General features: G+C 51.4%; 1 protein-coding gene across 3 annotated transcripts in view; it reads right to left on the reverse strand.

The window, feature by feature from the left end:
- The window catches only part of NTN1 (netrin 1), a 206965-nt gene that overhangs the window by 68219 nt on the left and 112946 nt on the right, over nt 1-25800 (reverse strand). For all 3 annotated transcript variants that reach the window (XM_043474285.1, XM_043474276.1, XM_043474289.1), the window contains exon 3: nt 2941-3129. In XM_043474285.1, the coding sequence (XP_043330220.1) occupies nt 2941-3129 (189 nt within the window). The remainder of the gene's footprint in view (nt 1-2940; nt 3130-25800) is intronic.

Genomic DNA, 25800 nt, shown 5'->3' on the forward strand with positions numbered 1-25800 from the left:
GGGGCCCCCATGACTATTTCCAGGCACCCTTACGTCAATGGCCAAGTTGAGTCAAGAGGCACTGCTGGCTGTCCCATTTTCCCCATGAAATGCATTTGAGACAGAGCAAAGAAGTACAGCTTTCACCCCAGGGCTACAATCTACATGATTCTGGAAGCCTCTGAAAGTGAACCATCGGGGATCAAAATACTGGGATCAAATGCTGCCACCAAGGGAACCATTTCCTTAAACCATCCAGCCTTGGGAAGACAAAACAGTGGAATTCTCCGAAGGTGATGAGAGAGACCCCTGTCTGAAGATCTCAAGGGTACACATTCCCCTGCCAGCATCTGAACTATAGCTGGTTCCCCCCAAATCTCAGGGTCTTTCTTTGGTGGGGGAACTGTGGACTGCAAATTCCCACATCTCTAAGGGGGTAACATCAGGGAAAAAAAAAAGCTAAGGGGAAAGATGGGGAACTTTCAAGAGACGTCTTTCCTCACAGTGAAATGGCAGGACCTTTCAGGCCACATTCTTCTTTTCACCAATCAGAGAGCATATCTTCCACATGTTGTCTCTTCTCACCAATCACAAAGCAGAGCCCTTCAGGCCATGCTCTTCCTCACCAATCAGGAGGCAGGATCCTTGAAACACTATCTTCCCTCACCAATCAGGAGGCAGGATCCTTGAGACATTGTCCTCCCCTGCCAATCAGGAGGCACTGAGAATCTCACTTTTCCTAACACATTTCCCCAGAAGGATAAGCAAGTATTCTTTTGAGCAGATTCCATCCTTACATTTTTTCCTCTTCCATGGGTCCTTCTCTGAGTTAACATCAAAGCGGTTGCTGTCCAGGGCTGGGAGGAAAGACAAAGCCATCCAGGCTGACCAGAGCATTTGAAAGAAGACAGGACCCCACCCTCGCCTGCCTGTATCTGTTCCTCCTGGAAAGCAGCACAGGAAGCCTGCAGCTCCACACCACTGAACCAGAGTGGCAGAGCCCCAGAAGATGGTCTGCAGGCTCCCAGGACCCTGTGGCCTTCTGAGATCTCACTCTGAGCAGTGTCAGGCCACACACGGCCCTTGTCCCTCCCCACAGCAACAAAGGAAAGGGAGGGGATGCAGATAGCAAAATGACCAAGGCCTTGCTCCTTCCTGACTCTCCAGGGGACATGCCTTTCCTTCTCTGACAGCTGAAACTGGCACTACAGGAAGTGACCACTGCCCTTCCAAGCAGAGCTCAGATCTTCTCATTCAAGGGCACAGGGCTGCCCACCTGACTGGTCCCCGTTGAGTAAAATTTTTTGGCCAAATCCCCAAGAAATCTATGTGCAACCAGTTGTTTACAAGACCCTGACTTCAATTTCTTCTGTAGAAAAAAGACAACAAAACACTTGGGTACAAGGCACTGGCTACCTTCCAACTACTTTCTCTGAAAACCCAAAGCCCTCCTTCCCTGGTGCCCCTGCCTTCCTGCTACTGTGGCTATTTCTTGGGTACCTTTTCCCAGGTCAGCTTTCTCAATTCCTGGTCAAACTCTCCTGGGGCTTTCTCACCTGGATCAGTGGTTTCTAACATGGAAAACAGCCCAGCTACCTTAATGCTTAAATTTCTCTCGGCAACCACCAGAGGCAGCCTTAGGTCCACAGAACTGGAGAGAGACCTTGTGTGAGGGAAGCCACCCTCTGCTCATTTGGAATCTCAGGGATTTCTCTGGGAGAAGACAGACTGGGAATCTGTTTTTTAGAGAAAAGCATTCTGCACCAGCAGGGCAGGCTGCATGGGCCCCACACTTAGAAGGGCACAAGCTAGGCTGAAACTCTGCTTGCCATTTTGAAATTCTTAGCAATTTCTGAACCAGAAGAAGTCCCATATTTTCATTTTGCACCAGGGCCCACAAATTATGTAATCGGTCCTGCACACAAGTGCCCAACATCTGGTGGATTTCCTGTTAAGAAGATGATACTCTGGCTTCATCCAGGGCTAAGCAGTAGCCATAGAAGGACTTCTCTGCTGCAGCTTCTCATCCAGGCCTAGGTTGGCTTGGGTCTCTCCTGCCTCAGGGTCCTTACAGGCCCATGTGAGGATGCCAGCCACACTGGCTTGTGGCCCAAGAGCCCTCGGAGATGAATATCTTCCCAGGAAGTCAGGCTCTTGGCAAGCAATGTCTTTAGGCCCCAAGATTTGGACCCAGAGAGCCTTGGTTCCAGGAATTCCCAAAACCAAATGCATGTAGAGGAGTTGGGAGGAGGAGAGGAGCACTTCTCCCCTCCCCCATTGTCACTAAATTCCCTGGCATTTCATCAACTCCTTGGAGTCATCTGATCACGGCTTCATTTTTGTTAGTGGGAGAAAACAAACAGCACAAAGTTAAAACATTACCACTTGCTTCAGTGAAAGAAAATAGAGACCCCTGTCTCCCTTTAATTTTTTGTCCTGAGAAGTGAAACTATTTGCAGGTGGATTAAATGCTGCTTCTGAGCCCCTGCCTCTCACCCCACTTTCCCCCTCCCCAAGTTGCCGACATCTGTGAAGGTGCGCATCTGTGTGAGTGTTGGGGGCTGGAGGAGGTGGGGATGGGCGCACACCTCCAAAGAAATGCATCTGCAAGGTTTTGGTGAAAGAGAGTCCTTTGTGCCGAGAGTAAGCCGGCGAACATGACCCCCGCCCTGCGGTATGCGGCACACCTGTGCGGACAGAGGGGGCGGGGCGGGGCCTGGGAGCCCTGCACCCTCGCCGGGATTACCAACCCCCTTTCTTCTCCCGGAGTCGCGTCTCCACCGCCCCTTTGTTCTGGCTTACACCTCCAAAAGGCGTGCATGCATGCAATGATCTCAGCGTGGGGATAAGAATAAAAGAGAGAGAGGGGGAGACAGATAGATAGACAGACAGACAGACAGACAGATATAGATAGATAGATATAGAGAGATAGAGGTGGCGCCCGGGCCTCGCCCCGCCTACCTTTGCAGGCCTTGCGGTGGGTGATGGGCTTGCCCAGGTCGCGGTAGTAGCCCTCCTTGCAGTAGTGGCAGTGACGGCCGGCCGTGTTGTGGCGACAGTTAAGGCAGACGCCCCCGCTCTTGCGCCCCGACAGCTTGTAAAGCTCCATGTTGAAGCGGCACCGCCGGGCATGCAGGTTGCAGTTACAGGCTGTGGGAAGCAGGGACACGGGTCAGGAGGGGGCCACCGAAGACCCTGGACATCCCCTCCAGTTCCCCCTCCTCCACAGTCTGACCTCAAAGCAGCCTTTCCTCTGGAAGCTTTTCCTAGGCTCCCCTGTTTGCATCCATCACCCCTATGGACCACCTGACTGTGCCTGACCCATCGCCAGGCACCTGCTTCCCTCCCCATGGAGATGGTTCAGTTCCTGCAAAGGATCCCGACCCCCACCCTCTATCTATCCCCAGTCAGAGTTGGGAGGTGCAGCTGGCATCCTTCTTATGCCCAAATCCTGCTTGTTATGGGCTGAACTGTGCCCCTCTCCCATCCCCTATTCATGTGCTGAAGCCCTAAACCCAGAATCTCCAAATGTGACTTCTATTTGGAGACATCCTGGCAGACAGAGGGCTTCCCTGATAGCTCAGTTGGTAAAGAATCTGCCTGCAATGCAGGAGACCCTGGTTCCTGGGTCGGGAAGATCCACTGGAGAAGGGATAGGCTACCCACTCCAGTATTCTTGGGCTTCCCTGATGGCTCAGCTGGTAAAAAGAATCTGCTCATAATGCGGGAGACCTGGGTTCGATCCCTGGGTTGGGAAGATCCCCTGGAGAAGGGAAAGGCTACCCACTCCAGTATTCTGGCCTGGAGAATCCCATGGACTGTATAGTCAGACACCACTGAGCGACTTTCACTTCACTGGCAGACAGAGGACCTACCCTAGAGATGGGGCCTTTAAGGAGATGATTATACTAAAACGAGGACATTAGGGTGGGCCCTAGTCCAACCACTGCTGTCCTCTTCTTATAGAGAGGAAGTCTGGACACACAGAGAGGTGGCAGAGGTGCAAGCCAAGGAGAGAGGTCTCAGGAGAAACCGGACCCGCCCACACTTTGATCTTGACTCCAGCCTCCAAATTATGAGAAGTACACGTGTGTTGGTTTAAGTGCCCCAATGGGAGGCATTTTATCACGGCAGCCCAAGCAGATGCATGTACTGCTTCTGAGCATCACTTCTACCCGTGCACACTCTGCACGTCCTTGAGCTCCAGACACTGGCCTGGACTCTCCTTTTCCCCACCTCCTCCTGCACCATCTCCCCGCCTGCCATCAACTTGCAGAACTTCCTCCCACAGCGTCGTGGCCACATTCCTGGCAGCCAGGTCCTCTGGACAGGCCCTCAGCATCCCGCCCCTGGCCTTCACAATCCTGCCTAATCCTGCTTTCCTCCGCCTGTTCCCCACACTAGTGCTCCTGTGGACTTTTCCCCTCCGCTCTGATGCTCTCCCGGGTCTGCCTGGTTCACCCCTCACAGCAGTGACCACCTCTGTGCTCCTGACCTGCAAATCCACATTTCCGGCTTCCGCTTGGAGGTCTTCATGTGGACCCAGAGGCACCTCCCCCAGACCCATTCACTGCTCTCCATTCATCAGACCTCAGACACCGACCTCCCCCTACCCCTGCTCCACTGAACCCTTCAGGCTCCCAACACTATAACCCGAGCAGGAGTTCTGAACCCCTGTCTGAGGATGTCCAGCAGTTACTTAAAATTTTTCAGTGGCTCCCCACTGAATAAAACCAAAATCATTTAACACTGCCTCCAGGGCTCTGTATAAACTGGTTCAGCTCCTCTCTCCCACTGTAGCTCTGCTCAGCCCCCTCTTAGGCTTTCAGCCTTTCAGTTTCTGGAGCAGGCCGCATGTGAGGACCCCTCACCTGTCCCCTCTGTGGGGACAGGCATGTGCTGCTCCTTCCCTCCTGGGACTCTCTGCTCTCAAGCCCCCTTCTCATCTGACAGCTTCCTTCCATCAGCCCTTTCTTGGTTTCAATGTCACTTCCAGGCTCATCTTCACCTTCCGCCAGCCCGGCTTACACACGAAGGCTCTGAGCTCCCCAGGCAGCCAGCAGGGGCCCCCCCAATCAGCATGTTACCCTGTGACACTGTTACCTGGTTCTTCTTTAGGCTTCTAACTCGGAGGTATCTCCAGCTTAAATCTGGCCTAATCTTGCACACTCTACAACGTGACTTGCCTTTGCTTTTGTGCTAAGCTTGTTTTAAATAGTTTTTTCTTTTTTCCCCCTGACTGCACCACGTGGCATGTGGCATCTTAGTCCCCTGATCAGGGATTGAACCCATGCCCCTTGCATTGGGAGCAGAGTCTTAACCACTGGACCACCAGGGAAGTCCTAAATCACCTTTTATGTAATTGTTAAATATATGTTTAATACCAGACACTTGAAAAACAAAAGCAGAAAGGTTAAAAAAAAATGCACTCAAATTTCCACCAACTGCTGTTAATACCGGGTCTTTCCCTGCAGGCTTTAATTAACATTTACTCAGCTGTGGAGCTCTTTCTTTCTGACAGACATGGATCATCCATGTACCTCTAGCTTCCCAGCCTATTTTCGCATGATGATGAATATTTTTTAATGTCAGATAATGTCCTTCATAATTTTGAAAGTCCTCCACCGTGTGAATACACGAAATGGATTCCTTGGAAACAGAAGTTGATGCAGTGAAAAGCTGGGCCTTGGGACTTCCCTGGTGGTCCAGTGGTTAAGACTCTGGCCTCCAATGCAGGGGGTGTGGGTTCAAGCCTTTGTTGAGGAAGATTCCACATGTGGCGAGGTGTGGACAAAATTTCAAAATAAAAAGCAGAGCCTTCCCAGGTTGGGCAGTTATTTCCAGCTTTTCACTATTATAAACAACACAGTGGTAACCACCTTTGAACACGCATGTGTGCACTCTGCTCTGATGACTGTCATACAGTAAATTTCTCACAGCAGAATTGCTATGTTAAATTTTGGTGTTTTTAACTTGAGATCCCAAATGCCTAATTGCCCTCAAGAAAGGCTGTCCTGGTTTACTCTCCCATGAGCAGGATGTGAAAGCTCCTACTTCCTATTCTCCATACTGCTGAAAAGAAAAACAATATGCATTTGGTATCAGCGTTCCTTTTTTTTTTTTTTTTTAACCTTTGCCAATTCATCTGGAAAACACACATGCACACAATTTTAATTTGTATGTCTTTGATGACCAGTGAGGCTGGACGTTTCTCTGGATGTTTGTTTTTCTATTTATATTTCGTTTTTTGTGTATGCACTGCCTGTTCATGTCTTTTGCCCAGTTTTCAAATAAGGTGGGTTTTTTTCTGATGACATCTATTGAATTTGTATGTTTTATATACCAGTTGCAAGTATTTTTACCAGTTTCTTATTCACATACTACTTTGGTGATTTAAAAAATTTTGCCTCTTTCATTTTTCTCTCTGATGTTATGATAAACTTCTTTAAATATTCTTCCTAGAGTCACTCTCCAAATGACACACAATTTACAAGTAGAGACGGATGAGGGCTTTTGAGGACGTGTTGTGTGTGATACAAGAGAAAAGACCTCAGCTTAAGCCTGAAGTCTGGAAGAAGCATCTAGAAGCCAAATTAGGCCAAAGAATGACTCCCAAGAGCTTTACAAGTATCCCCTCATCACCTCCAGCCCTCAGGGCCGAGTTCAACTACATACAAAGAAACCTATTCAGCCCTGCCCTGCCCATGAGCACAGGGAATGATACAAGTTCACTGTCACTGGGGACTCACTCAACCAGACTTGTGGAGAGGGTGCTGCTCTGAGGGGTTAAGCAAATTACCAGCCTAGGACCACTGAGCCAGGAAATGGGGGCCCAAGACTAGAGCCCAGGTCTCTCGGTTCCTGGCCAATTGCCCCAAAGGAAAGGACCCAGATCCCTGGAAGAAATAGCTCATCCTAGATCAAGGGTCAGAATCCAGATCTTTTCTACTAGGACAGAAGTCACAGGGCCTGGCAGAGGGATCTGGAAGGATCTCCAGGGTGACACTTCCTCAGGCCTCTGGGCTAGGAGAAAGGCCTCAGGAGCAGCATCTTCTGGTCCATCTCAGAGGCAGATGCTAAGCTGGTATTCACATCTGCAAAGTCAGCCCAGCTGTCCCTCGTGACCTCCTGGGAGCTCATCACCCCGCTTCCCCACTCCAAGGGAAACCTCTGGCTGGTATCTCTCTTCTACCTTCCACACACCTTCCACCAACCGAAGCTCTTCCCAAACAACTGGTCACACAAAAGAAAGCTCAGAGACTGAACATCAAAAGGCAGGGGTCCCCCGCCCCCTGCCCTGTCCCCCCTCCTCCTGGAGTTGTCAGGGGACATCAGTGACCATTGCCCACACTCAGGCTTCTGCAAAGCATTTGACGGCTTGTTTTCTTTTCTCTTTGTTTTATTTTCTCTGCACAAATGGAAAAATGCGTCGGGCCAAGCAGCTCACATCTGGAGCCCTCGGCTGCACACAGGGATGTCGCCCGGCTGCCAGCCTGTCCCCTGCCCCTTCCCTGGAAAGACACCTTAATCCCTCACGCCTTCCTGTTTATCTCCTGCCTCTCCTGGAGGCAAAAATATAGGGTATTAGTTCTGTTATCAGATTTCAAGGCGGGAAGGAAAGGGGAGGTTTGTGAGAACGGAGAGGTCAGCCCGGGAGACCAGGGAGGGCAGAGGGCAGCAAGCACCGCTGCACCCTGTCCAGGGGGTCCCCTGGCCACCCAAGGGAGCTGGTCTGGCCTGCACCCCAAGCACCATGCCCTCCTTCAGCTGTTGCGTGGAGATCGCCAAGGACACTTCACGGACAGCTGCATTTCAGACCCAGAGGCATGACATGGGGACATCGGGAAGGAAGAAGGAGGAAGCGAGCTCCTCACCCACCACCCAGCAGGGAAAGAGGCCCAGGAGATGGGGTCCCATTTTCCTCTCCCATCGAAAGGTCCTCTAAGCCTCTTCACACATACCTGTCACCACCATTCCTTAAGCTTCTATGAACTTCTCTCACCAACCTGAACTGTCTAATCCCTCTCCACCTCCAGGTGGTTCAATCAACACATTGGTAGGTACTCCAGCTTTGTGCCAGGTTCTGCGCCACAGGCCCTGAGGGCGACAGGAGCTCCTGGTAGCATAGATGGATGGGGCAGACGAGCAAGCTCTTACATAAAGTGGGACAAATGCTCCCCTCAGTGGGGTTGGTTCCTGGAGGATGGGGACAATGTTCATCCTTATATCTTCCAGCCCAGAGCAGACCTCGATATACTTTCATTGTACAAATGAGAAAAAGAGAGAGCAAAAATAAGAAAGCAAGAGGGAAGATGGATGGATGAATGGATGGATGGACGGATGGATGAATGGGTGGGTAGATGGATGGATGAGTGGGTGGCTGAGTAGATGGACACATGGATGATGGATGGGCTGGTGGGTGGGTGGGTAGGTGGATGGATGGATGATGGGTGGATGAATGGATGAGTGTATGGGTAGACGGGTAGGTGGGTGGATATATGGATGGGTGGGTGGATGAGTAGACAGATTAGGTAAGTAGATAGGTAGAAATATAGAATAGGTGGGGGACTGACACCCTCCACCAAGGCATAGCCTTGTGGCATTTGTGATATTTCTTGTGGCTTTGAACTCCTTTAAACTTGTCCTGCTGCTTTAACTCATTGATTTTGCTCCTGTCTGCTCAAGTGGACTGCAGTGCTCCAAGAAGAAAAACCTGCATTAGGCTGCCCTGGACTCCTCCTGGGACTCCAAGGAAGGCCTAGTAAGACCTCACACACCATGGCGACTGAATCTGCACCTGTTGGTTTGCTAACAAACCTGTTGGTTTGTTGGCTTTACCAGTCACAGGAGCTGGCCCTCTCCTGAAAAGCGTGATGTGCTAAGCCCAGTCCCCCCACGGCTCTCCCAGGCCCTGGGAGAACCCAGCACCCATTGCTAAGCTGGATCCTGGCCCTGTCTTTCAGAGACTCAGGTCCTGGCTCCCCTGAACACCATGTGGCTCAGGGGCGCTCGTGGAACAGGATGGGCCTTGTTCAATGGGCCCTCTCGGAGTTCTGAGCGCAGGGTCCTCCCCACCCTCCCCACACACAGGGTCCATCCTAGCATTTTCCCCTGCCTTCCAGGTCAGTACTTCTGAGAAAAGTTGCCCAGGTTAGTCTGGCAGCACAGCAGGGCACTCTGGACTCATGTATCTGCAACTAAACTGCCCCAAATAACCAGCCCCTGTGTGTTCCACCCACAGGCTGGGGGCTTTGTATGCAGGAAACAGTCCCCAGCTCTGGGCCGCCTGAGTGCCCATGGAAGCACAGCTCTCAGACCTGCCATGAGACCTCTCACTCATTACTAGTGAGACCAGCCCCCTAACTGTCTGATCCAGCTGTCCCTCCATCCGTGGACCATTCCACGAGCAAAAATGGAGCAAAGGACAGTCACCACTTTCGCTGGTTAAGCATCTTTCTGATCAAAGATTTCAACATTACTATCATTTTAGACCTGTTGCTTAAGTCACCTGCTTCAAATTCGAACATCTCAGGTGTCTCTTCAGCTCAGCTGAGCGCCTGACACCTTTAAGCAACCTGATGTCAACATTTCAACAACTTAAACAGGATGGACGCATTTCCACACGTCCAGGCTACTAGGGCAGGTGGGGACATGATGGGCACTGACGGGGTTGTGGGGGGAGGGGCTGCCTCCATCATCAGTCCCTTTGCTAATCTGGTCTGTGGCTGCCAGGTGAGGCCCACAAGACCTCCTCAACCACACACGAAATGTCCAGAACATTCCAGGTTGGGGATTAGAGCCGTGGTTCTCAACCACAGGCCATCCTGTCCCCCAGCAGACGTCGGACAACGTTTCTACAGACATTTTTTGGATGTCACAACTGCCAAAGGAGCTGCTAATCAGCATCTTGAGGACAGACACCAAAGTCCTACCCAGGACAGAGCAGGCACAGCCAAGTCATCTCGCCCCAAATGCTAGTACTGCCAAGTGTGAGAAAGCCTGGGTTAGAGAGATGGTGAATCCCTCAGCCCAAGGGTAGGGGAAGCTTTACATCCTTGGCTGCTGCCTCTAACAGCCAACTCTGCAGCTTCAAATGCCACCCAGGGAGCGGCAGCCGTTTCTTCCTTCAACACATGCCAACTGAAGCCTTTAAAAGGACCAGATTGTGGTGTGAGCAGACAAGACAGAGATCTGCCCTCAGGGCGCTTCTGTCTCAGAAGAGAGCCAGACAGCAGTCTGGTAACCATACCATAGGCCTGGAATTTCCAACTGTGCCTAGAGCTATGGGAGCTTCAAGGCTAGTTCAGAGGTAAAGAATCCACATGCCACTGCAGGGGAAGCGGGGTTGATTCCTGGGTCGGGAAGATCCCCTGGAGGAGGAAATGGCAACCCACTCCAGTGTTCTTGCCTGGAGAATCCCATGGACAGAGGAGCCTGGCAGGCTGTAGCTGAAAGGATCGCAAAGAGTCAGACACAACTGAGTATGCATGCTAGAGCTATAGGGGTACTGATGCTCAGGGAGGCCCTTCTGCTGAGACCAGATAGAGAAAGCATGACCTGAAAAAAAAATCAGAGGACAGACAAGTGTTCTTAGCAGCTTCACAGCCTCTTGGGCTCACCCCAGCTGGGCACCACCGTGTCGCATTGGCAGCTGATGTCCGGGTGACAAGCTTTAAGCCCTGTATTCAGAGGGAAGGGGTAGTCCTCAATAGTGAGCTGACAGCAGGACTTGTTGTTCAGTAGGCTGCAGGTGGGGCATGACCACCTGTGCTGCTAACACCATCCCAGGTGATGCTGATGCTGCCCATCCCAGGGCCACACCATGAGGACCACTGGTTCAGAATATGCAGAGGCAAAAAAAAGATGTGTGAAGGCAAAGACAGGACCTAGAACCTCACACTTGAGTGGAGTTATGATTGTTGTTGTTATTGTTGTTTAGCCACTAAGTTGTGTCCGACTCTTTGAGACCCCGTGGACTACAGCCCACCAGGCTCCTCTGTCTATGGCATTCTCCAGGCAAGAATACTGGAGAGGGTTGCATTTCCTCCTCCAGGGGATCCTCCCAACCCAGGGATCGAACCCGTGTCTCCTGCAGTGGCAGGCAAACTCTTTACCACTGAGCCATCGTGATTAAGTAAACTCAAAATGGTACACAACGAATACAACATCACAAGGCTGCAAGGATGAGAGGCAAGAGAACTGGAGCTGATTTGGGAGAGCGGCGACCTGAGTGCTGGTCCTGGCTCTGCAGCTCACCCAGGTGTCCATCATTGGAAAGCCCCCTGGCCTCTCTGAGCCTCTGTGTTCCCATCGGAAAAATGAGGACATTGGGCCTGATGGTCTCCAAGTTCTTTCCCGGCCCTGAAAGTCTATGGCTGCGGGACACCAAGACTCTTGGAGGTTAAGGGGCAGGTTCTACCTGGCAGGGATGCTTCTGGGAGTTCAGGAGGAGTGTGCTCCAGCTGCAAACAAGCCACAGGGGTGGGACTGAGTGGGTCAGGTGGCAGGAAGACCATTTTCAGCCTGCAGGTAGGTCAGAGATGAGGCACAATGGTACCATGGCCCTGAGGGGGCTCCTGCAGACTGTGACCTTGACCTTGTGGAGGTGATGGGGCGTTCAGCACGGGAGCAGCCTCAGAAGGGGACTGGTCGACAAGAATGGTAACCACCTGCTCCATAAGGGCGGACTCTCCAGGGCTCTGGGCAGAGAAAACCATTCTGAGGGAGAAGGTTGGGTGGAGAGTTGATGCAGGAATCTTGGTGAAAGGATTTCCAAGAGGGCTGTCAGCAGTGAGGAACTTCCCTGGATGGGGGGCCCGAGAACCCCCTTCAAGCTGAGTTCTCACAGCAGGGAGTCCACCGAGCTTTCTGGAAATCTCTTTGACACCTTCTCTTAGGAGACAGAAGGCCTGCCAAGCCACAAAGCTTTTCTCTTTTTTTAAAGCTCCAACTTGAAAACAAAATCTCTGACCCCAAACCTGTGCTTTATCTCTGATATCAGAAACAGAACGAACAAGAGGTGGATCAAGGTGTAAGAAAAAAGAAAAAGAAAAAAAAAAACTAGAAAATGCTTTCAAAACCCAGTCCTCAGTGTCCCGTCCAGGAGGCTGGAGTTCCCAGCGGCCAAGGCGGGCTTTAGATAGTTCCTGATAAAGTCCCGGGAGAGAAGTGGCCTGTGTTTGTCGAGGGCTTAGAGAGCTTTAGCCGCGTCTGCACACAAAGGGGCCCTCTGTCAACAGTCCTTCAGGCCACTAATAGGGCTGAACAAACACCAGGGTAACAAGCTCTTCACACCTGTGGGGCTTGGGAAAGGCCGGGTCCCTTTGTCAAGACAGCGAACAAAAGAGCTGCTGGAAGCTCTCGCCCCCACCCAGCCAGACCCTCCAGGGCTTCTGAAGCAGGGCCTGGGGTGGGGTGGGCGGGGTGCAGACATCTGAGATCTGCGAGCAGAAATGTGAACTCCATTCGGGCAGGGAGACAGTGGATTAACGCGATTCCCGGGTACGGACAGACAGCGAGCGGACTAGAGGGGGCCTTTCGAGGGCTGGGCTGGGGCCATGGCAGCGGGATGCGGGGTCGCAGGGTGAGAGACCAAGTGGCTTTCTCCCCCGAGGTCTGTGAGGGCGACCGGCCCCTCCCCAGGGGACCGCACAGAGCCATCCCTCGAATGGGCTTGACCTCCCCGTCACTTTTTCCACTGACTTTTTTTTTCTCTGTAAACATCGGAGCTTTTCCTTTCCCCTGCCCTTTTTTGGCTGCTGCGCCTCCCCCGAAGGCTTTGAAACGATCCTTCCTAACGTCTCCCAGGCTTTTTTTTTTTTTTGCTGCCGAGGAATAACTCAGGGCTCCTGCCGCACAAACATCCTCCTCTCGGAAATGCCGGGGAGGCTTCGGTGAGCCCTGAGGAGCCGTCTCAGTTCTTTGTCTGCAGTTCAGTTCCTCACACCCTCGCTTCCCAGGGCCCCACCCAGGCCCCTCCCTCGGAGACCTCAGCCCTGGGCCACTGTGTGTACTTCCCAACTCTGGTTGGGCCCCCCCACCCCAATTCCCTCTTCCAACCCTCCTCTCACCTTGTCACTACCCTGTTCTGCAGCCTTTCTCGGCCACCCACTGACTACAAGATGCCAATTCCCCTGCCCTCAAGGGTATTGATTTCAAAAGAGAGGTCCGGAGCCTAAGAGTCTTTGCTTCTCACTTATAACAGGACCCACCCTGTGTGAACACCCCCGCCCACCCCCGGTCACGCCCAATAGGAAAATGGCACATCATCCTCCAAGGGCACAAACAGCATCTCAGGCTGCTGGGGGCTTCCAAGTTTTTCTAGTTTACCCTCTTGTCACAGAAGAAAGGAGAAAAAACGAGGCCCCGACCGGCAGAGAGACCTTGCCAAGGACCTGGAACTCGTTAGGGAGCTCTTTCCAGACCTCCAGCACAGTGAGGTGGCACGGCCGTGGGCAGGAAGAAGCTCGATAAACCCCGTGGTTGCTGGAATTCATTTCCCAAGGCCGAGAGTTTTCAAAGGCGAAGAGATGGTCAGAGCAAAACTGCCCCCACCCCCCAAGCTCCGCTCCCCATGAGATGCTGTTTCCTCCCAGCCTCTCCACCCTGCCCAGATGCCTTGTCTAGCAGCGGCGGGGGCGGGGGGCGGGGGGGGGCTGCCTTCCAGCCTCTGCTCCCCAGAGGTGGAGCACACGGTCCCCAGGCTTTATTAACAGACAGAGGAGAGCTGATTTGCCAGTTGGCCAAGTCTGGCCCCTGGCTCCCCCCACCCCGGAGTCATTTCCCATCTGTAACGGGTCCCGTAGCCGAGTCTGGCACATGCCAGGAGGCAGCCTCCAGCAGCAATGGGAGAGGCTGGCCGTGAGGCGCTTTAATGACTTGCAGTCGATTCTGTTCCCCTGACACCAGGCAGGAAAACATGCGACATTCAGTTCCCCGGATACCTTCCCCCACGGTGCCACGACCCTGCGCTTCTCTGCTGGACCAGTTAATTGAATTCGACTCTGCAGGTAACTTTGACGCAGGCTGGAAGCCTGGAGACCAGCCTTGGCTGCACCCTACACTGCTCCGGGGGATGTGACCCCACATGCAGGACCATGGAGGTTCCGGCTCATGGACAGGGCCAGACTGAAGCCGGGGTCCCCACAGACCCTCTCCTGGTCAACACCAACATGCCTTCTGGTTTCCTAATGTGCTCTCCAACAAGGGTTGCCAGACTTCACAAATAAAAACACAGGACGCCCAGTTCAATTGGAATTTCAACAAGCCCTTGTGAGTGAAGGTCTATGCCAAGTACTGCAGGGTGGTCCTATCTCCGTCACCCTCCAGATCCCCATCAAACTTGTGCTTCGCCCAAGACGTGATCTGGCACGACAAGCTTTTATCAAAGGTGGCTCTGATCTTCTCGGCACCTGAAAACCCCCAAGAGGTTAAGAGGGTCCCCCAATTCGTCAGGACCGGGGTGGGGGGCATTCGGGCTTTTCTGAACTTCAAGGGCTGTCTGATTCTCCAGTTCCTGTGTGGTCCATGCCAGCCTGTCCTGCCCTAATCACTTCCTCTTCTGCATCGGCTCCATAAGAACAGAAATCCCTGGCCTGAGACCAGGAAGAGAAGTGAGAGAAGGGAAAGACCCTATCCATGGGATTGCTAGCAACCGGGTTTCTGGGACTCCCTAGTCAATAGAAATTGATAAAGAGACCAGACAAGAAATTCACACAAGGATTTACTGGGACTGGAGCTGCAACACAAGGGGCTGAAATCAAGTAACTAGTGCTCTTATTCGCTCTTTGGGGGGAGCTTGTTCCTTATATGCGGTGAGGGTAGGGTGGGTCCAGGGATCAGGCTAGAACACCTTTTGGTGGATGTGAAGGGGGCACGTGCAGTGCCCTGCTTTTGCTTCCGGCTCTTCAGAAGTTGCCTCAGGAGTGGCTGTTTGGGTTCTTTTGGTCTTTTTGTATCTTCCTGTCCATAATCTGCACCAACTGCACATAAACGCAGTTATTTTTAGTCCCTTATGATTTCCTTATATTTTGTTGCTGGAAGAGACATCTGTCCAGGTGCAAGCACTGCGGCAAAGGGTTTCAGGTCCCAGCCCGTCTCATGATGACCCAAAAAGTGTTTTGGATGGACACCACAACCAATGTTGAACAGACAGGCCACTGATCTGTCTCCACCAGGCTCTCCAGGGACCCAGTGGTTCCCAGCATGCCCCAGTATCACATGCAAACAGCCCCCATGGAATCTTACCCCAGTCCAGGAAAAAACAGGAGAAGGAAGGCAGTTATAATCAGAATGGTCCAAACTTTTTATCCAAAAAAAGGTCATTTTCATCGGGACACGATTAAACTCAGGGCTGATTAAACCCTGTACCCCAAACCTGAATCCAGTTATTTCAATCAAACCAGTTGGAATAGTTTATTTAGATGGATTGGTCACGTGTGGATGCTATCCAATCAAAGACTTTTAATACCAGCTCACTGCAGAATGTGGGTGGCCTACCACAGGACAGACAGAAGGACTGGGAACAGATGATTCCAGCTGACCTGGAATGGGCCGCCCCCAGGAGAGTGATCTTGCCGTTCTGGAGGCATTCAAGAACACGGACACAGTACAGGAGATTCTGGCTCTGAGAGGGAGGGTGAACCAGATAAAGTCCCTTCCTACTCAACGAGTCTAAGAGGAGACATGGATCCACTGCTGGGTTGGGAGGTCCTTCCAGGTTTGAGACTCTAGCTGGAGTCATAAACATTCTTATACATGATTTAGTGGAAGGGGTGCCCTGAGAAGTCCTCCAGCCTGTAAATGACCCTGAGTGAGGAGGAGACAGCAGAAGAATTTCCCTGTGGGCAAGCCTTGGGGAGTTAACTTACAGAAAATAAGTCCAAATGGTCCTTCTGGAATGAGGTCCCGTGTTATCAGCCATAGCTAGGGAAAACGGCCTGGGGACATGGCCACCTCTCCCTCATAGGCAGAAGATAGCTCGGCAGCTGAGCATCTTCTAAAAGGGCTCTTAGACACTGTGTTGGTAAATTGGTACAGTCACTATGGAGAATAGTATGGAGGTTCCTTAAAAAACTAAAAACAGAGCTACCATATGACCCTGCATTCCCACTCCTGAGCATATATTTGGGGGAGAAAAAAAAACATGATCCGAAAGGATACATGCACCCCAATGTTCACTGCAGCACTCTTTACAACAGCCATGGCATGGAAGCTACCTAAATATCCATCAACAGAGGAATGGATAAAGAAGATGTGGGACATATATATGATGGAGTATCACTCAGCCATTGAAAAGAATGAAATAACCCAATCTGCAGTAACATGGATGGACTTAGTATCATACTGAGTAAAGTAAGTCAGACAGAGAAGGAGAAACAGCCTATGGCATCCCTTATATGTGGAATCTAAAGAGAAATGATACAGATGAACTTACAAAACAGAAAGAGACTCACAGACTTAGAGAACAAACTTATGGTTGCCAGCGGGAAGGGCCAGTTAGGGAGTTTGGGATGGGCATGTACACACCTCTATATGTAAACTGGATAACCAACAAGGATCTACTGTATGGCACATGGAACTCTGCTCAATGTCATGTGGCAGTCTGGATGGGAGGAGGGCTTGGGGGAGAATGGATACATGTTTATGTGTGGTTGAGTCCCTCTGCGGGTTCACCTAAAACTATCACAACATTGTTAATCGGCTATACCCCAGCACAAAATAAAAAGTTCAAAAGGAAAAAGAAATAAATAAAAGGGTTCTCAGATCAGCACAGCAACAGCAGGACAGCGATGGTGTGGCTACAAAACCAGCTACTTTTTCAGGGCCTCAAAGGCTTTCGGATAGACCGATCTTCTGCAGAAATGCACCAATGCAGCCATATGCAGCTGGGATCTCCGTGACGGCTGGTGCCAGGAAGTTCTGGTTGCTGGGCATTCTAAGCATCTCCCCTGGATTATTCCTAAATTATTCCATCCCAGTGGCTTGTTGGCTGGCTCTCTTGTACTAAAGCTCCAAGCCAGAATCCCACAAGAGATTGGCCCTTACAGGCAAAGAGAGGGTCCTGTGATGGGGGAGCCCCTTCGCTCTCCTCCTCCAAATTGTTTTGAGCATCAATAGTGTGGCCAAATGCCTAGCTCACGAACAAGCTGAGATTTTCTGCTGCACTTCTCTGTCTCAGCACACAGGGGGTAAGGCTGCTGAGGGTACCCAGGGGTGTCCAAACCCCACGGAGTTTCCAGCCCCCTAACCAGCAGGATTTGGGGGCAGGAGACAGCTGAGCTCTTTAGCTGCTGGCTTTAAGACCAGGTCCCAGAGTGTTAATATGAAAGTCCATCCCCTCCTTGAGACTCACCTGCAAGCAGGCAGGAACATCAGTGCTAGAGTGCTTCTAGAAGGGGTGAGGAACCCCTGAGGGTTACAGGAAGAGGAAGACAGGCCTCCATGCCTGGCTGTGGCCTGAAGGATGAGGTTTAGGTAGGGGAGCAGAGGGCAGGAGGTCAGAGTTGAGGTCAGTACCCCAAAGGTAGGGTGGGGACTTCCATGATGGTCCAGTGGTTAAGGATCCACCACGTAATGCAGGTGACAAGGGTTCGATCTTTGGTCAGGGAACTAAGATCCCACAGGCCATGGAACAACTAAGGCCACGTACCATAGCTACTGAGCCTGCACGCTCCAGAGCCTGCGTGCCACAACTACAGAGTCCACGTGCCACAAGACCCGATGCAGCCAAATAAATATTAAAAAAAGAAAAAGATGGAGCGGCTTCTACCTGGCCATCGAGATATACTTCAGTCACTAGACAGTGACAAGTGAGTCTCTATGCACCAGGGTAGCACCAGACACCCACAGTCTTGACTCTTTCTTTCCTCCCTGTAGGCAGGGATCGTGAAGTCCTTCCTGGCACCTTATACTAAGTGGGATCCTCCCTCACTTCCTCATCTGTGAAGCAGCACAACCCTCAAGGCATGCCATGAAGGTGAGGGATCCATGTGCAAGAGTACGGAGGCCTCCAGAAGGGTCCCCAACCCTGCACAGCCCAAGCTGCCTGACCAGTGACTTCAGAAACCATCTTTCTGAAAAAGGGACCCTCCTACACTGTTGGTGGGAACATAAATTGGTGCAGCCATGAAGGAAAACAGTATGGAGGTTCCTCAAAAAACTAAAAATTGAGTTGCCAAATAATGCAGCAATTCCACTCCTAGGCAAACATCCAGAGAAAACTCTAATTTGAAAAGATACATGCACCCCCTTGGTCATAGCAGCACTATTTACAGTAGCCAAGACACTCCAAAATCACTGCAGACGGTGACTGCAGCCATGAAATTAAAAGACGCTTACTCCTTGGAAGAAAAGTTATGACCAACCTAGAGAACATATTAAAAAGCAGAGATATTACTTTGCCAATAAAGGTCCATCTAGTCAAGGCTATGGTTTTTCCAGTAGTCATGTAGGGATGTGAGAGTTGGACTATAAAGAAAGCTGAGTGCCAAAGAATTGATGCTTTTGAACTGTGGTGTTGGAGAAGACTCTTGAGAGTCCCTTGGACTGCAAGGAGATCCAACCAGTCCATCCTAAAGGAAATCATTCCTGAATATTCACTGGAAGGACTGATGCTGAAGCTGAAACTCCAATACTCTGGCCACCTGATTTGAAGAACTGACTCGTTGGAAAAGACCCTGATGCTGAGAAAGATTGAAGGCGGGAAGAGAAGGGGACAACAGAGGATGAGATGGTTGGATGGCATCACCGACTCAATGGACATGAATTTGAGTAAACTCTGGGAGTTGGTGATGGACAGGGAGGCCTGGCGTGCTGCAGTCCATGGGGTCACAAAGAGTTGGACACAACTGAGCGACTGAACTGAACCGAACTGAACTGAAGACACGGAAGCAACCTATATGTCCATCAACAGATGAATGGGTAAAGAAGATGCAGTACACGTATACATGGAATGCTTCATTGCTGTTCAGTCACTAAGTAGATTGGACATCCAATCTACAACCCCATGGACTGCAGCACACCAAGCTCCTCTGTTCTTTACTATCTCCCAGAGTTTGCTCAAGTTCATGTCCAGTGAGTCAGTGATGCTGTCAAACCATCTCATCCTCTGCTGCCCTCTTCTCCTTTTGCCTTCAGTCTTTCCGAGCATCAGGGTCTTTTTTCCAATGAGTTGACTCTTTGCACCAGGTGGCCAAAATATTGTAGCTTCAGCTTTGGCAATAGTCCTTCCAATGAATATTCAGGGATTTCCTTTAGGATGACTGGTTTGATCTTCTTGTTGGTCAAGGGACTCTCTTGAGTCTTCTTCAGCACCACAATTCAAATGCATCAATTCTTTGGCGTTCAGCCTTCTTTATGGACTAACACTCACACTCATAAATGACTACTCAGCCATAATAAAAGAATGAAATCATGCCATTTGCAGCAACATGGATGGACCTAGAGATTACCAAGATGAGTGAAGTCAGAGAAAGACAAATACCATATAATATCATTTATATGTGGAATTTAAAATATGACACAAATGAGCTTATTTACAAAACAGAAACAGACTCGCAGACATAGTGATCAGACTTGTGGTTGCCAAGGGGGAGTGGGGTGGGAGAGGGAAGGACTGAGAATTTGGAATTAGTAGATGCAAACTAGTATATTCAGGAGGGATAAACAACAAGGCCCTACTGTATAGCACAGGGAACTATATTCAATATCTTGTGATAAATCATAATGGAAAAGAATATGAAACTGCATGTATATACGTATATATATAAATACAGCAGAAATTAACACAACATTGTAAATCAACTACAGGCTTCCCAGGTGGCACTAGTGGTAAAGAACATGCCTGCCAATGCAGGAGACATAAGATGCAGGTTTGATCCCTGAATCGGGAAAATACCCTGGAGGAGGCATGGCAACCCACTTCAGTATTCTTGCCCGGAGAATCCCACGGACAGAGAAGCCTGGTGGGCCACAGTCCATAGGATCGAAAAGGGTCAGACACAACTGAAGCAACTTAGCATTCATGCACGCACATAGAACAACTATACTTCAATCAATTTTTTTTTTTTTAGAAACCATCTTTTTACGCCTCTTCCTCTTCACTAGCAACATAAAGAGAAAGCTAGCACAAACTTCCTTGCTCTTCAAAACACCCCAGAATGTATAATTTATCTATCTTCATCTCACTAAAGGAAAGCACAGAATAAAAAAAGGTGGAGGACCAGGGCCCTAATCTTATATACTTTACTCACTCGACGTTTCACAGAGAGCGGGTCAGGCAGGCACCCTTGTGCCCATTTTCCAGATGAGGATGCCGAGGCCCCAGGCTTAGCCTCCATGGCTTGCAGAGGAGACTGGATGGAACCCTGCTTGGCTCCAGCTCGGAATCCTGGCATCGTCCTGCTTCCCCAGCAGCAAACTGTGGGGTTTGGCCCGGCCTCCCGGACCTCCGCCGGTGACTTGATTGGCTTTATAATCAGAAAAGAATTATTTAAGGCACAAGTGGGGCTGGGCTGGCTGGGCTGGCTTGGTGACAACAGTTCTCTCAGGTGAAGCCTCTGGATGTCTTCCCTTGCCTTAAAATTAGGGGGTTTGGGAACCAGACAGGTTCCTCATACAAGTGGGGGAATGGACCCGCGTGTAAACGCCCCACGTTTCTTGGCCTTGGTGCTTCTGGCTGCTTTGGATTTGGCTAATTCCCCGGGCGTCCTCTGTAATTCCACAGTAATGTGGCTTTAATTGTCCCCAAAGCGGGCCATTCTTCCTTTATTGTGCAGTAAATTTCCCTCCAGAGTTCGGATTTCATGTGCCTGCTCCAGCCGGGGAGCCGGGCGCCCCACCGGCCCCGAGGGTGGGGAGGCAGCTGTCCTCACCTCACACAGGCCCCTCGTGCTGGCTGCCGGCCCTTCTCTGGCCTCGGCCGGGCCAGGGGGCTCGAGGTGGCCTGGGGCTGCCGTCAGGCCCCCGGGGCGGGCACACTGGCAGGGAGGCGGGGGCACTGGTCTGTGGTTCTGTCTGGAAAACGAATTAACTAACAAATGCAAACAAGCTGCCTCGCCGGGATTCATTAGGCCAGAGTTGAGACTGGGTTTCATCCGTTTGTCTCATCAGCACAGAGGCAGGAGCTCAGGGGTGCTCAGAAGGGGGTGCAGGGCCTGCTCAAATCATCCACCTGGGCCACCTGGGCCAGACACCTGCCTCCCTCCCAGCCAGCTTTGCCCATCTGGAGTGAAGAGTAATTACAAGCATCCCCTTATCAGATGAGATAAGGCTTGTAAAACACAGTGAGGAGGGTGAGACACAAGAGGTGCAATCCTGTCTGTCACACATGAACACGTGTACTTGACCTTGGATGTGTTTGTTAAGCTCTCTGGGTCTCAGTTTCCTTACCTGGATGAGGCCAATAAAGGTGCCCACCTGTTAACAGCAGCTAACACAGGAGAACAATACTGAAGTTAACATGATGGTTCTGGTAACATCCTTCCAGGCACCCGTGGAAGGTCCGGATTCAGGGACACAATGCTAAGAGATGGTCGGAGCCCTGGGTGGATTCCTCACGGGGAGACAGAGGCAGAAAGCAGTATGCTCACAAACGGGGTCCCCTCAGGGGAGAGACCCTGTCCCTTGAGAAGCAAGGCCCGCTCTTCTCCAAGGGCCCCTGAGGTTTAAGGTACACTGTCCTAGCAGTGGACTGACATGGTTTGTGCTCAGAGGGTTTTTTGTTTTGTTTTCTTTGCTGTTTTCTTTTTGGGGCTACGTAGGTCTTAGTTGCAGCACTCAGGACCTTTCACTGGGGCACACAGGCTTCGTTACCACGCAGCATGCAGGATCTTAGTTCCCCAACCAGAGATGGAACCTGTGCTGTGGTCTCAGCACTGGAAGGCAGGTTTTAACCACTAGACCACCAGGGAAGTCCATGTGCCCAGGGTTTTAAGGGATTCTCACTGTGACCATTTTTCCTCTCTGGAACATAAACCATCTAGAACAGAGTCAAGAACAACACAAAAGGAAAAAAAAAAAATCTCTAAGCAGTCAAAACGGTGGTCACCACTTTTCTCCACTAAGATGGATGCTCTTTAGTCCCAGAAGGTCCCCTCTCCAGATTCTCCTCTCTGTTCAAACAGAATTCTAACACAGCAAGAAAGGGGAGCAGGAGTTTGACAGGGAGGCAGAAAACAGAACAACAGGCAAGGTAAGAGCCCAAAGCAGCTTGAGATGTGAGGGTAACAGAGCAGGGGCTGTTGTATAAACAATGCCACCTCTTCTTTATCCATTCATGTCAGCGGACATTCAGGTTGCTTCCGTATCTTGCAGTCAGAGGGTAAGCTGCTATTTCACTCATACCTGACATTGATGGCACAGAGTCTGGGCATGAAATAAAGATACTGTCTTCCCGTACTCTGGGTTTCCTAGGTGCCTTAGGGGTAAAGAATCTGTCTGCCAATGCAGGAGACACGACTTCAATCCCTGGGTCCGGAAGCTCCCCTGGAGAAGGAAATGGCAACCCATTCCGGTATTCCTGCCTGGAGAATCCCACAGAGGAGCCTGGCGGGCCACAGTCCATATGGTCGAAGAGTCAGACATGCCACAGCAACTTTAACAAAAGCAAACAACTACTGCACTCTATACAGTACTGTACAGAAAAGTGCAGAAGATGCACACACGTGACAACATACACCAGACACATGGACCAACGTGATTGTACGTGGATGTCCACATCTTCGGAAGTTCGCAACTTGAAGGTTCACGTGTAGGGGACTTACTGTAGTCTCTAGTGAAAGTGTTAGTCCCTCTGCCGTGTCCAACTCTTTGTGACCCCCTGGACTGTACCTCTGTCCGTGGCATTTTCCAGGCAAGAACACTGGAGTGGGTTGCCATTCCCTTCTCCAGGGGATCTTCCCAACCCAGGGATTGAACCCGGGTCTCCTGTATTGCAGGCAGATTCTTTACTGTCTGGGCCACCAGGAAAGCCTCTTGACAGCTCAGTGGTGCATTTTTTAAAAGTTTGTGTTTTTGTTCCTTTAAAAAATATTCTGTCCTATGCTCGGTTTCATCACCTTCAGAGGCAGGGCGTCCATTCCGCCGTATGCAGTGCAGATACGTCGACGGATGAAATGCCACCATGTGCCCATGCTCCCCTTTCCTGGTGACCCAGAGCACACACAGCCCTCCCTGCCAGACTGATCCTTTAAGGAGCACTCAGCTCTCCTAGATGCCCGCCAACACATGTTAAGTGTGCTGCTTTCCAATCCCCAGTGTGGCCAGCGCTTAACACACTGAGATAACAACCCCTTTGCGGGTCACGAGATGGGCTTAGTGGGTTGTGGGACAGGGTTAGAAAAACAGAAGGGAACAGAAAATATCAGGGTGGACCACTCTGAGCCAGGGTTCATTAAAGTTTTATTTTGGGTGGATGGATGGATAGAGGTATTGGGTCATGATTCATATGGTAAATGTATTTTTACTGTGTGTCACGGTCCAAAAATGCTTCATTGAAATTCCACTGGATGTGGTTATGCTTCGTCCTTGAGGACGGGGGGCCGTGTTTTCCTTCTTTGCTATTCTCTCGCAGGACACGACCATGTGCAGGACTCGCTGGAGGCTCTTGGCAAACATGGAGAGACAAGGGATTGAGTGAGTTTCTGGATAAGCCAGGGAACCACTGGGAAGCTTATGCCCTGAGGTGTAACACAGGCCCTTTCTCTTGGAACAGGAATCTGTTTGGTTCCAGCATACCCCGTACCTGGCCCTTGCCAGGTGAAGGCCAAGTCCATCCTTGACAGCCTCACCTTTGACCCCCGAAGCCAGGGTTCCCTGAAAACTGAACCCTGGGGAGGGTGATAAATGTGGGCGTAGGTGGCAAGTCTGAGAAGTCAGGGTGGCAAATGCGGGGGGTCTCCCTGTGCCCTCACTGCCCACTTCCCACCCACATGGCGTCAGGCCTGGGCTTCTGCCACTGCCCTTCCTCCTGCCCCCACACCACTGCCTGGCAGACAGGTCTAAAGTGGCCTTTTTATTAGGCCCCTTGTGTGTTCAGAAGGCTGCCCAGCTCCTCAGAGCCTAAAGGATGTGTCTAGATTCCTTGGTCTGGCATTCAAGGCTCCATGCAAACTCCCTGATCCCTGGGCCAGTGTCACCCACGATTCCCCTCCACTCCCCAGCCCTGCCCACCTACTCACTCCCTGCAAAGACTCCTCTGACTAAACCCCTTCTCTGTGATGTGATGGCCACAGACTTGACCCAGAGCAGCCTCCCAACTTCTTCCACCGCATGCCACATGAAGCAACAGGATAGTTGGGTACTGGAGCCTGGACATGTCTGCCCACCTGCTCCCTGTGGGAGACTGGCCTGAGCTCCCAACCACCTGGGGCAAACCTGGTGGGAAAAACAGTGCTAGAGGCTTCCTGGCTTTCCAACCTTCACAGCCCTCTTCCAGTCCCCATCTTCACCCCCCAGGTCCCAAGTTCTCTTCCTCCAACTCCCCATCCCCCCGCCAGAGCTCCAATGGCCTGGGACCTAACATAGCTGCCCCGTCTTGTCCACACTGCCCCCCGCATGAGGGGCTTACCTCCTCGAGTCTTTCGCTCCCCCATCTCCCCGCGGCAGTACCCAGCGCCCGGCTATCAATGTGACAGCTCTCAATAAGTTGGTGTGGACGGATTGACTGATGGTGGGGGGGTTACCACAGCCCAGGTGGGAGCTAGGGTTCTTCTTGCCTCCGTCTCCCGCCCGGGCAGGGCCCTGGGTGACAACGCGCTAGGGGTGGGGGCAGGCCAAGGTCAGGGACAGGTGGGGCTGGATTTCACGGCTGAGCCTTCTCCTGGGGCTGCTCTTGCAGGAGCTGGCGCCGAGGACAGGGCCCGAGAAAATCGGAGACACGCGTCTCAGCCGGACTGAGGCCCTGCCACCGTCTCGGCCGCCCCATTACAAGGTCTGTTGGAGCTTCCTCAGCCTGGGGCAATATCTCACCACTAACATTTATGCAAATAAAATAATGAGCAATTTGGGGAAAGGAATGAAATGCAGAGCGGGATCCAAACCACCCCAGACACCCGCCTGCGGGGGTTTGCGAGTTGAGCAATCATTTTAAAGACGATTTAAAGTCACTTGCTGGGAAAAAAACACACCGGGATTCCTGCAAGCCAGCAGACCCTGCGGCTTCAGGGGGCACTGGCCTCACCGCGGGAGGTGGAGGAGGTTGGGCAGGGAGGGGATGGGGAGCTGAGCTTCAGGGGGGCTGGCCATGAGCAAACCACAGGGACACGGCCCCTGACCTGGGCACTGTGTAACACCCACCTCCTTCCAGAATCAGATCCTGGGAAAGATCCCGGTCTAGCCCCGAATGCCAGAAATGCTCACCAGCTCTTACTGGTGGAGATGAGCCTGTCCCAGGGGTAGGACGCTCTGAGTATTCATTCATTCATTCATTCACTCACTCACTCAACAAATCTTCATGGGACTTCCCTGGTGGTCTAGTGGTTAAGAATCCACCTGTCAATGCAGAGGACACAGGTTCAATCCCTGGTCTGGGACGATCCCACATGCCTCGAAGCAACTAAGCCCCTGTGCCACAACTACTGAGCCGCACACTCTGGAGCCTGCACTCGGGAACAAGAGAAGCCACCTCAATGAGAAGCCCACAAACCGCAATGAAGAGTAGCCTCCCGTTTGCCACAACCAGAGAAAGCCCGCACACAGCAACAGAGACCCAGCATGGCCAAAAATACATAAATAAATGAATAAATACATAATTTAAAAAAATTCTTCATGCAGTGCCCACCACATGCAGGATCTGCTCTTGATGATGGATTCCCTCCCTCC

This window comes from Cervus canadensis, chromosome 1 (genome assembly GCF_019320065.1).
Source record: "Cervus canadensis isolate Bull #8, Minnesota chromosome 1, ASM1932006v1, whole genome shotgun sequence".
Taxonomy (NCBI): domain Eukaryota; kingdom Metazoa; phylum Chordata; class Mammalia; order Artiodactyla; family Cervidae; genus Cervus; species Cervus canadensis.